Source organism: Rhinopithecus bieti, unplaced genomic scaffold (genome assembly GCF_001698545.2).
Source record: "Rhinopithecus bieti isolate Rb0 unplaced genomic scaffold, ASM169854v2 scaffold_29388, whole genome shotgun sequence".
Lineage (NCBI taxonomy): Eukaryota > Metazoa > Chordata > Mammalia > Primates > Cercopithecidae > Rhinopithecus > Rhinopithecus bieti.
Window position 1 is genome coordinate 1,950,598 of NW_016813389.1, and position 12,488 is coordinate 1,963,085.

The window sequence follows — 12,488 nt, forward strand, 5'->3', positions numbered from 1 at the left end:
GTTTGCCAGGATGGTCTCGATCTCCTGACCTTGTGATCCACCCGTCTCGGCCTCCCAAAGTGCTGGGATTACAGGCTTGAACCACCGCGCCCGGCCCTGATTTTTTCTTTTCTTTGCTCAGTTTAATGTTTCTCTAAATCCAACTCATGATTTAGAGCAAGACTCTGCACCACATAGATCTGATCAGGGTCACACCTGTTACAAACTAGCCAGGTAAGCCGAGCATGATGGCTCATGCCTGTAATCCCAGCACTTTGGGAGGCTGAGGCAGGTGGATCACCTGAGGTCAGGAGTTTGAGACCAGCCTGACCAACATGGAGAAACCCTGTCTCTAGTAAAAATATAAAATTAGCTGGGCATAGTGGCGCATGCCTGTAATCCCAGCTACTCAGGAGTCTGAGGCAAGAGAATTGCTTGAACCTGGGAGGCAGAGATTGCTGTGAGCTGAGATCGCACCATTGCACTCCAGCCTGGGCAACAAGAGTGAAACTCCATCTCAAACAAAACAAAACAAAAACTAGCCAAATGATTGACCTCCCCCAAGTTCCTGAGTTACTTAAGTTCCAATTCTGTTTCTTCATCAGTAAAAGGGGAGTAGTGAGAATATATTGAGGGCTGTTAGCCACAGGGCTGATTTTTCTCTCTGAAGTTGCAGGAATGTAAGTCCAATTGCACTTGCAAATCAAGAGTGGACCTGTTAAATCAGCCAGGCATGGTGGCACACTCCTGTAATCCCAGCTACTCGGGAGGCTAAGGCAGGAGAATCACACGAACCCAGGAGGCAGAGGTTGCAGTGAGCCAAGATCATGCCACTGCACTCCAGCCTGAGCAGCAGAGTGAGACTGTCTCAAAATAAATAAATAAATAATAGGCCAAGTTATAACCTGCCCCCTCCCTCCCCAGCCACCCAACTAGAGAGATTATCGTATACCAAAGATGCTAGCAAAACCCACACCACTGCAGCTTAAAATAGTGCAGGACTAGTGCCAACTCAGGGCATATGGCCTCAGCAGAAACAATGAAGAAAACTAAAAAACCTGACTTCAACTGAGGAGGTTTGGAATTTGGAATCTTGAAGCTGTCATTGTCATGTGACTCTTTTAAATGGTAGCTTCTAATTGCCTCTCCCTCTTTGAGCTGTCCACATCTAGGAGACTGTGACTTGCCAGTGAAGTGTGGGTAGTGGCAATGTGTGGATGAGCATGGTTGTGCCTGCAGCCTGGGCCTGCTGAACACTTAAGGGTCAGGGGTTCTCAGGGAATCCCTGAGAGCTCAAAGGATGACCTGAGGGGCCTGGTGGCATGTGTGGAAGGGGCCAGGCCTTCCTGTCCAGAGGGTTGATGGGCTGTGGCAGCCTGATGGGACAATAGGAGAGGCCCTGCAGATCCCTCCATCAGACCTGTGCAGGATTCCTCCTGGGGATCACCAAGTTAATGCCCCAGCAGTGACTAGTGAAGGCCAGCGCTCCCTAGGAGGGGCTGCCCCTGTGTGCCAGCTCTGCCTGGGCCTTGGGCAGCTGGCCCAGGAGTGATGTGGTGGTACTGTTCTCTGGATGCACAGGGAGTAGTCCAGCCTGCGGACATCCCCAATATCCCGAAATTCGTTCCTCCCGAATGAATGCTGGGAGGAATGCTGGGCCCTTTTTAGCTTCTAGTTGGTGCTAAGAATGATTTTAAAATAACAGAACTGTCTGGGCACAGTGGCTCAGGCCTGTAATCTCAGCATTTTGGGAGACCCAAGGTGGGAGGATTACTTGAGCCCAGGAGTTCAAGACCAGCCTGGACAACAAAGCAACACCCTGTCTCTATAAGAAATTTTAAAGAAATTAGCTGGGTGTGGTGGTGCATACCTATAGTCCCAACTACCTGGGAAGTTGAGGTGGGAGGATCGCTTGAGCCTGGAAGATCAAGCTGTGATCACGCCACTGCTCTCCAGCCTGGGCAAGCGAGCAAGACCCTGTCTCAAAAATAGTAACAGAACTGTGTGAAATGCCCTGGTTCATCCCCCAGACTCCTTGCCAGAGGCCTCTGCTCACTCCAGACCACTGCAGCCCATTGCTGTCAGCTGTCAACGAAGGATGCGAATGCTGGCCGCTTCCTGCGGACTTCGTGTCACCCAGAGGTAAGCCCATGGCCTCCTCTCAGGTGGGTCCCTTCAACACATACTGAGGAGGATACATGGATTTTTCTCTGTCGGTGAAAGAATGGAATTGTGATTATAGGGGTTGTTTTTTTTTTTCAAGTCCTTATCTCTTAGAAAAATACAGATGGAATGTGATCGCCTGTGTGTCTGGGATTTGCTACAAAAGCAAGAGGAAGCAGGAGATTGAGATGAAGCAGGATTGGCCATGAGTTGTTGATTGAGGAGTCTAGGTACATGGAAATAGGGAAGTGTGTTATACAGTTCAGTCTACTTTGTTTTTTCCTTTTTTTCTTTATGCTCATCTTCAATGTGACAGTAAGTTCTGCCCGCTTTTGCACATTTACGTTTTATACAAGTTAGAAAGCGACTGAGTGGGCCTTTAGGATCTGACCAACTTGAGCCTCAGCTCTAGCACCAACATTCCTGTGAGGCCTTAGACAAGAAGGAGCCTCTGTTCCTTAGTCTGTGAAATGGGGCTAATCACAGCTGCCTCAATGATTGCTGGGATAGTTTTTCATAAACGAATGCACAAAAAGCTCTTACCTTAGTATCTGACACCTCATGAGTGCTAGTTACTCATGTTCTGAATGGGAATCTGGCCAGTTGACCCTGGCTGACCATTTGGGACAGGGAGGGGCACGTAAGGAGGAGTCTGGGGGTCCACCTCTCAGATCAGGGGGCACACATGCAGCTTCTGCTTTTGTTTTTTGTTTTTTGTTTTTTGAGGTGGAGTTTTGCTCTTGTTGCCCAGGCTGCAGTTCAATGGCACGATCTTGGCCCACTGCAACCTCTGCCTCCTGGGTTCAAGTGATTCTCCTGCCTCAGCCTCCTGAGTAGCTGGGATTATAGACATGTGCACCACGCCTGGCTAATTTTGTATTTTTAGTAGAGATGGGGTTTCTCCATGTTAGTCAGGTTGGTCTTGATCTCCTGACCTCAGGTGACCTGCCCACCTCGGCCTTCCAAAGTGCTGGGATTACAGGCATGAGCCACCACACCCAGTCTTTTGTTTTTTAGACCCCTGCAGACGTAGAGGCTTCTACCTTTGGTTAAAGCAATCTTGGCTCCAGTGACATCTTTGGTTGGTTTGGACCTTATTTGGCAACAGTTTGAAGCTATAATCAGCAGTCAGATTCCTGGATTTGCTTCTGCTAAAATACCGTATGTGAAGCATTTCTTTAGTTATTCATTTTTTAATGTTTTCTTTTGAAATAATTATAGATTCACAGGCAGTTGCAAAAAGTGTACCCTAAGGTACTTTGTACCTTCACCCAGTTTCCCTTGATGGTAAGAGTAACACATACTTTTTTTTTTTTTTTTTTGAGACGAGGTCTTGCTCTGTCACCCAGGCTGGAGTGCAGTGGCATGGTCACAGCTCACTGCAGCCTTGAACTCCTGGGCTCACATGATCTCCTACCTGAGCCTCTTGGTAGCTGGGACTACAGGCATGTACCAGCATCCCGACTAATAATACATCTTTGTATGTCTTTAGTACAATCAGTAGAGTGACGTTGGCATAATCCATGGAGCTTATTCAGATTTCACTAGTTCTGTAGGCACTCGTGTGTGTTCAGTTCTTTGCACTTTTAACACACGTGTAGATCCATGTAAGCACCCCATAATCAAGATACAGAGCTGTTTATCATCACCCAGATGCTCCCTTGAGGGCAGCATTTATTTTCTAGGACAGATATATTTTTATCCCCTGATTTAAAAGAGAAGGAAATGCAGAAGAATGTTGGGAAAGATGTTTGCTACTTGTTCTCAGTGATTTATTTTACTTTGTGCTTTCTTGTTTGAGTTTTGTTTTTATAATGAACATGTGTCAGTTAAACAAAAGCAACAGAGCTTTTTTTTTTCTTCATTGCTTGAAACCCATCACCCAGATGCACCACTATTGATGTTTCGGCAAACACAGTTCCAGACTGCTTTCTAGGTTGTTCTCTTGCCTTTCTGACTTTCTCCCTACTCTCAGAAGACATTATCTGGAGGCCATGCTGCATGGCCTGCTCCCATGGTGGTCTGGTGTTCAAACCCCACTCCCTGGGGGGGACTCCCACGAGAAGTGGGATAAGTGGTCTGCCAGCCCTTGGCCTCCCAGAGGCTCTTGAGAAGACCAGTGTCAGCATCTGCTGCTTGCCTTTTTGAAACCCAGCCTTTCTACACTGCCCCCTCCTCTTCCTGAATCCTTGGATGAACATGGATTTGGCCTCCTTCTAACGAAACATCTGTGGTTTTAGATTGTCTGGTGTGCAGTTCCCTGAATGCAGACAGGACTCCTGTGTCTTCCCTACCAATAATTCTGATCACGATACCTGCCACCTGCCATGGGCTTTCTCTGCATCAGGGATTACGCCAGGCATTTGACAGACGTTGTCTCCGTGACCTAGGAACGACCCATTGGGGTAACTGTTATCTTCTTAGACAAGGAAAGTAATGCTCAAAAAGGTTAAGCAACTTCCCCAGGTTACCAGCTGGTTTGTGGCAGACCAGGACTCAAGGCTAAAGTCATGTACTTAACCACTCACCTCCCTACCTCCTGCCAGCACTGGCTGCCATTAACCCAGGATTGCTTGTGTCTTCTCATAGGTGAGCCCAGGCCAGGATGGGGGACTCCAGGGACCTTTGCCCTCACCTCGACTCCATAGGGGAGGTGACCAAAGAGGACTTGCTGCTCAAATCTAAGGTAAAGGGTCAGACCTTATGGGGCCAGGGCCCACATCCAGGGCTACCTCTTTCCTGGGGTGTGGACATTTCTGAAGCGGTGGAAAAACTGGTTCCTTGAGCGTCTTTGCTCAGCCTTCTGTGTAAATGGAAATGCTGGCGTCTGCTTGGGAGACCACCTTCCAGAGGCTGTGTCCTAATAGCCATTAATTATAGTTTAGACCAGGCCATTTGGGAACCACAATGCTCACTGTCCATTAGCTGTTGGGGCGGGTGCACAGAGCCTCTCCAAGGCAGGGAATGAACGCTGCTTTCCAAGTCCAGGAGTGTTATTACAAATGAGGCCCGAGGAGGGCTCAGGGAGGCCTGAGCAGGAAGCCAGCTGGGCCTCTTCTCAAAGTAGGGGAATGCATTGCCATCCTTTTGGTGGTGGTAAGTGAAAATTTTTGAAAAGGTAATACTCGACATGGTTACAAATGAAACAGTATAAAACGATAAATGTCAAGAAGTCCTTCTCTCACCCCTGTGCCCACCCTCCCCGGCCCACCCTCGGGTAAGCACTTACTCTCTTTTGTATCTTTTCAGTTTCTTTATGTGAATACAAGCAGATAAACTCATTTTAAGTTTTGCCCTTTCTTACATAAAAGATGGTATACAATCCTCTCTGTTTTGTAACTTGCTTTATTCACATGACAATGTATCTTGGAGCTCTTTGGACATCAGTGCATAGAGACAGCTTTCTCATTTGTTACCTTGAAGCTGCATCATATTTCATCGTGTGGCCACAGTGACGATGCTCTGTGGGTAGACACCTGGACCCTTTGCAACCTCTTGCCAATAACAAATGATGCTGCGATGAACGGCCTTGTAGAAAAGTCACTGCATCCATGGGCAGAGCTGCATGCAGGCATGTTCCCAGGAGTGGGATTCCTGGGCATATTGGCACCTAATGCTGGTCGCCTGGCCTCACCGCACCAGCAGGTTCTTGGTGGCCTTTGGCCTGAGCTGGTTTTGTCATGAGGCCTGGCATGTGAGTGGTTCTTCATAGTGTTTATAGCTGCTTTTGAAGTGACTTCGCCTCTTGCAGTGTAAAGTGGGGCAGAGTGAGGCCCGGATGTGTTTGCACTGTCTGAAGCTGTGTTTCTCTCTGCTTCTTAGGGAATCTGAGAGCAGGGAGGGGATGAAGCAGGTGGGAGAAGAGAGGTGGAGCACAGGAATGTTTGTGCTGGGACTGGCAGCCGTTCAGAAGCCTGTTAGTGCCTCTAGAGTAGAGACTGGGCGTGTCTGGGGTGCTCCGGGCCTGTGTGTCAGAGATCATAACTTCAGGTCCTCTCTGGGTATCCAGAAAGTTACAAAATAAAACCAGCGCCGTTCTAAAATACTCAGAAAGAGCAGGGATATGAGCAGGTCCTTACCAGTGAAAGAGGTAGAAATGACAAGAAAGTTTCGGAAAAAGACGGCTGACTTTACTCTCGTGCTTATGGATATTGCTAACGAAATAGGATGATACCATTTTGCAGATGGGTGGAAAGAGATTGATCCATTCGTAGCTGACAGTTAACGGAGAAAATGGGCCATTCACATTGTGGTAGGGCTGGGAATTACTGTAACTTTTAGAGAAGCAATTCTGCTTCTGGGAATTTATCCCATAGAAATGTAATCACCAGTTATAAACATATGATACAGCAGTATTTATTGAGCATTATTTGTAAAAGGGAAAAACTGGTGGCACCTGAATAATCCTCAGAAAGGGGATGGGTGAATCAGTTATGGTGTGTCCAGAGTGTGCAGTTACCACAGAGGAGATGCAGTCTTCATGTACAGACTTGAGTGACCCTCAAAGGAGACACAGGCACGTTATAGATAAATATGTATTGCGTGATCTTATTTTTACTAAAAATCACCCCCTCAAGATCTAGGCATACATGTTTTGTGTAAGAAGAATGTACAGAGGGAAATATTTCATATCATACACAACATATAGATGTCATCTGAATTGTTATAGCAAGCATACAATACTTTTATAAATCAAATAACTGAAATGGAAAAAAAATGGGAAGAGGAGGGTGAATTGTGAACTCAAAAAATCACAAGAGAGATGACAAATTCAGGAAGGTTTGGGGCTGCGGCTTTGAGTCTGCTAAGCAGACTGATCTCCTGGCACCCACAGCATCCTCCGTGAGAGACCCTAAACCACAGAATGCAGATCTCAGCTTCATGGTATGTGACAAGCTGCTTCACTTCAACCCCATGTTCAGGCTTTTTACAAACATGGCTGGAATCTGGGTGCAGTGAGAATGAGAAGGAGGCCATGGAGGCCTGGGAGCTGACATGGCCACCCTGGGGGAAGCCAGGCTTTCTTGGTGGGAGCTTTGTGACCTTGCTGCACTGGGCTCCAGGCTTACTGGCTTTACCTGCTGTCCAGGCTCATTGGCTTCACCTGCTGACCTTGCTCTGTGACAAGGTTGTGACCTCAGCGAAAGGGTGATGTTGCTGGGCCCTGCTACAGAGACTGGAAGGGATTCTGTAAGTAGTGTGTAAAAAACTCAGCAGGCTGGGCATGGTGGCTCACAACTGTAATCCGAGCACTTTGGGAGGCCGAGGCGGGCAGATTACAGGTCAGGAGATCGAGACCATCCTAGCTAACACGGTGAAAACCAGTTTCTACTAAAAATACAAAAAATTAGCCAGGTGAGGTGGCGAGCACCTGTAGTCCCAGCTACTCGGGAGGCTGAGAGGCAGGAGAATAGCATGAACCCAGGAGGCGGAGCTTGCAGTGAGCTGACATCACACCACTGCACTCCAGCCTGGGAACTCAGCTGGAGGCCAGGTGCGGTGGCTCATGCCTATGATCCCAGCCCTTTGGGAGGCCAAGGGGGGGTGGATTACCTAAGGTCAGGAGTTTGAGACCAGCCTGGCCAAAATGATGAAACCCTGTCTCTACTACAAATACAAAAATTAGCCAGGTGTGGTGACTGGCACCTGTAATCCCAGCTACTCGGGAGGCTGAGGCAGGAGAATCACTTGAACCCAGGAAGAAGAGGTTGTATCTCACCACTGCGCTTCAGCTTGGGAGACAGAGCAAGACTCCATCTCAAGAAAAAAAAAAAAAGAACTCAGCTGGAGACTGGGATTGTCCTCTCCAAGGGTCTGCTCCCACTGTGGTGGAGCCTGATACTGTAGCTGCTGTCGAAGACCAACACTCAGAGTTCCTCTCACAACTGATGGAAGCACAACAGATGTTGTAGGGCCTCGGCTGGGAATTGCTGTTTTAGAAATGCACAGATACAGTTATTTGGGGCACAAATTAAGTTGCTGTAATAAAGAGTCCCTAAAATAGAGTGGCGTAAATAAGATAGAAGTTTCCTTTCTCTCACAGAGCAGACCACAGGTAGGGAGGACTGGTAGGGTGGCTCTACCATTCTCAACATGTGGCTCTACCATTCTCAACATGTGGCTCTCTTCCTGAGTCCAAGGTGGTTGCTTCAGCTCCTGCCATTACATCCCCATTCCAGCCAATGGTAAGAGGAGAAAGAGCAAGGGTAGCACACAGCGCAGAAGTGGCACACATGGTTTTTGCTGTCTTCTCATTGACTAGAACTGAGCCCACACGATCATGGTGGAAGTTGGGAAATATCGTCTGCAGCAAGCTAGCTGTGTGCTCAGCTAAAATCCATGCATCCCATTATTAAAGCAAGGAGGAGAGAAAGGATAGCGATAGACACAGAGCAGCCTCTGATGCCCAGACCACCAGAAACCTGGGCATTTCCTGGGGTTTGCCAGGTCTAGTGAACTCTTCATTTATACCAGGCCCTGTGAACTCCCAGGGGTAGGCAAAACAGACCATCCCTCTTTCATGGAGCCCTCATCTAATGGGTAGAAAGGCTGAAATAATTCAGTGCAAGAAAAGGAAGAGTAGAAGGGGTGGTAAGAGAGCATGTTAACGAGTCTCTTACATGATTTTATTTTCCAAGATTAGGTTATAGACACTAAAATCATAAAATGTTGGTTTGAAAATGTTTTTAGAGGCACAGGATAGAATTCAAACAGTAAAGTTTAAAGTGCTCCCCTGGGAGCCTAATTTGGACAGGTAGTCTGGCGAAGGCCTTTCTGGGGCCAGGGCTCGAAGCTGAGACCTTCTGAGTGCATGTCAGCCAGGTGGGGCCCTCCAGGCAGGACCAGCCCCAGCGCTCAGCCCCGCAACGGGCTCCTCACACCTGCTGTTTCTCTCTCCTCTCAACCCACACAGGGAACCTGTCAGTCATGTGGGGTCACCGGACCAAACCTTTGGGCCTGTCTCCAGGTAAAAGACCCTTGTGGCCATTGGGGGCATGGAACTGCTTCCACCTGTTGTCAGCACTGCACAGGCTGGTGCAGTGGGCTAGACTCTGGGCTGGGAACTTCCATCCCTGGTGGGCAGTGCCAGAAACCTTGGGCAGGGGCACAGGGGCACAGGGCTCCAGAGTCAGCGAATCCTGGGCTGGCCATTCTGGCAGCAATTAAAAATGACAGGAGAAAAAAATAGGTTGGAGAAGGCTCTGGACCGAAGGCTCCCTTCTTCATAGGACAGAATTCTAGCTTGGCATGTTTATGTGTGAGTCGACGTGGGTGTCTTGGCTTTGAGGCCTGGCACTGCTGCTCAGCAGCGTCTCTCCCCGGGCCAGTCTCATTTTTTCTCTGAACCTTCATTACCCGTCTATAAGAAAGAGGATGCGACGCTGACAACTGACAACTGTCCCCGCCTCATGGGGTTAGGGTAGAACTGGACAAGACGGATGCCTGTGACTAGCCATGAGATGGTGTCCGGGAGAAGCTGGAAGGGTTTGGATGATTACTGGTTACTAAAAAGAGTAAAAGTAGAGGTATGAAAACATGACAGTTTTCCCCGAGTGGTAGGATAATTTTCTTTTTTTTCTCTGTAGTGTTTAAAAAATGTTTCCAAGCATGTATTTTATAGTCATACTAAAATGACTGTTACTTAAAATTTCTTTAAAAAAAAAAACCCACAAGTAAAACAACAAAGACAGCAGCAGTGAGTGAAGACAGCCAGTCAGTCTTTGCAGAAGCGCAGGGGCCCCCAGTGGAATTCTGGCCTCTTCTGCTCAGCCCTGTCACTCAGCACAAAGTAGACAGCAAGACACTGTGTATCCAGGGGAAGCAAGAAGGGCCAGATGTTATCTCCTGGGCTGTTACAAGTGTAGGACATAGTCCTACCTCATAGGAGCCACAGTCCCCTCAGACAGATGTGGGAGCCTGATGCAGAAAATGGCACCTGCTGATCACAGGTGGCAGTGACAGCAGGCACTCCTGTAGGAGTGTGGCATTGCCCATTGGCTACTGGCTGGCATGGAGGCTCACAGTGGAGGCACTGAGTGGGCCTTGGAGGATGGGTAGATTTGGGATAGGAGAGTGCGAGGGCCCTTTCAAGGCAGCATCATCAGGGGCATGCGGGCCCTGCTGTGGGGTACTGGGTCCATACTGGGCTCCCACTATCTGTGCCCCTTGTTTCAAACACCTGGTCCCCATTCAGCATCCCCCATTAGAAAATGGCTGTGAGGCCTAGGATCCCCACCAAAAACATAGGTCTCAATAACTGACCCCACTTCACATGGGGTTTTCGTGGAGGGGGAGGGTCTGGGTCCCGAGCAGCCAGGCCCCAGCCGGGACCCCACCTGGTCTTGCTGGAGAGCAGCAGCCCAGGGCATACTGCTTGTCTCACTCAGAGGGCAGGGACAGTGTTTACCATCCATCACTGCCCAACAGAATTTCAGGTGTATGGACCTGCAGACCTGTGTTCCTTTGAGATGGTGGAGCCTCAGTCACTTGTAGTCCCTGTTCAGGAGAGGTGGGGGCACTGACTTTGGGATGGAACCAGAGACACTGTGTTGACACCATCCTTTTGGCAAGCTCCAGTCCATTCTCCTCCCCTCTCTTCCCAGGTCTCCTGCTCCTATGTTGGCTGTGGAGAATCCTTCGCTGACCACAGCACCATTCATGCACAGGTGAGTGTGGTGGCTGAGAGTATGGGCCCTGCAGTTAGATGGCCTGGGGTTTAAACCCCAGCTCCACCTTCCTGCTCTGGGCCTAAATGGCTGGGGCAATAAATGGTGTCATCCTAGCATGGCTCCTGCAAAGAAGGGGGGATGCAGGTAAAAACATTTTGCATCTGCACCTTTTGATAAGCAGCAGCCCTCAGGGTCCTGACTGGGGGGGTAAGCAAAATTTGAGCTTCTGGTCTCTGTCCTGACAGGGCCTGTTACTGAGAGGCTAGGGAGCAGAGTAGCCATCACAGGTTGGGGCACTTGTTAGGCCAGAATACCTTGGACCTCGTTTTGGATATCACCCTCTAGGCAAAAAAGCACAACTTGACCGTGAACCTGACCACATTCCGGCTATGGTGTTACGCCTGTGAGAAGGAGGTGTTCCTGGAGCAGCGGCTGGCAGCCCCTCTGCCGGGCTCCTCCTCCAAGTTCTCTGAACAGGTAACCTGTGTGGTGGGCTCTGTTTGGTTGTTGGCAACACTGTGTTGAGGATGAGGCAGTGCGACCTGAGCATCCGTGGAACATGGGTCAGTAGGTCCCAGAGGTGTCTGTTCCTGGGTCAATATGTTTTCAGGTGACTTTGAGGAGCTCACATCAGCACATGCTCACTGAGCCCAACTCTGTGCCAAGGCATGTGTGAGGCCATGAGGGTGCAGAGGTGACTGAGAGTAGGGCCTCCCTTGAGGGGCTTGGAGACCATGGGGTGGCCATGCAGAGTGTAGTTGTTGGGGTGGGCTCAGGGCCATGAGGTGAGTGTAGACCCAGACCTTATGGAGAGGGTTGACGAGGTCACAGATGGCCTCTGGCCATCCCAGATCTGAAACCGTTCCTAAGGGAATTCCAGGTAGTTGCTACAGCACACTTCTCCATGGGAAATGCCCAGAAACCACCTTGTAATGTCAACCAGAGAATGGTCCTTTGATCAAGAGTGTGTGCTGTGCAACCTTAGAGACGGCGGGTCAGCAAGCCCATGACCTGGAGGGCCCAGCCCCGGGCCTGTCCTCAGGGAATGGTCAGTAATCCTGGATGGCAGAGCTGCCTGCTAGAGGAGAAGCCAGGACATGTGTGTGGCATTGCATGGCTGTCTCCTCCATTTATTTTAATTTAATTTTTTGAGACCGAGTCTTGCTCTGTTGCCCAGACTAGAGTGCAGTGGTGCAATCTCAGCTCACTGCAACCTCTGCCTCCTGGGTTCAACTGATTTCCTGCCTCAACTTCCTGAGTAGCTAGGATTACAGGCACCCGCCACCACACCTGACTGATTTTCATATTTTTAGTAGAGTCAGGGTTTTGCCATGTTGACCAGGCTGGTCTTGAACTCCTGACCTCAAGTAATCCACCTGCCTTGGCCTCCCAAAGTGCTGGGATTACAGGCAGGAGCCACCACACCTGGCCTCTCCTTCTGTTCAGACAGTCACATGATAGGGCTTGATAAGTGCTTATTGAATGCATTTGTGAACTTGGTAGATGTTTATGAATTTTTATAGAAAAGGCTATAAAACAGTATATGCAATATCTTGTTTTTGTTGTGCATGTGTATTAACAGTTAAAAGTCTATATAATATAGGCTGGGCGCCGTGGCTCACGCCTGTAATCTCAGCCCTTTGCTGGGCCAAGGCAGGAGGATCGCTTGAGCCCAGG

The 12,488-nt window shown here is 49.1% G+C and overlaps 1 protein-coding gene across 7 annotated transcripts in view; it reads left to right on the forward strand.

Moving 5' to 3' along the window:
• The window catches only part of USP20 (ubiquitin specific peptidase 20), a 41,207-nt gene that overhangs the window by 7,265 nt on the left and 21,454 nt on the right, over positions 1-12,488 (forward strand). For all 7 annotated transcript variants that reach the window (XR_001880707.1, XR_001880708.1, XR_001880706.1 and 4 more), the window contains 5 exons: positions 2,010-2,121; positions 4,732-4,828; positions 9,056-9,109; positions 10,746-10,808; positions 11,157-11,288. Coding sequence is in view for 4 of the 7 variants with exons in the window: in XM_017848277.1 (XP_017703766.1) it covers positions 4,748-4,828; positions 9,056-9,109; positions 10,746-10,808; positions 11,157-11,288 (330 nt within the window). In the remaining 3 variants the exon portion in view is untranslated. The remainder of the gene's footprint in view (positions 1-2,009; positions 2,122-4,731; positions 4,829-9,055; positions 9,110-10,745; positions 10,809-11,156; positions 11,289-12,488) is intronic.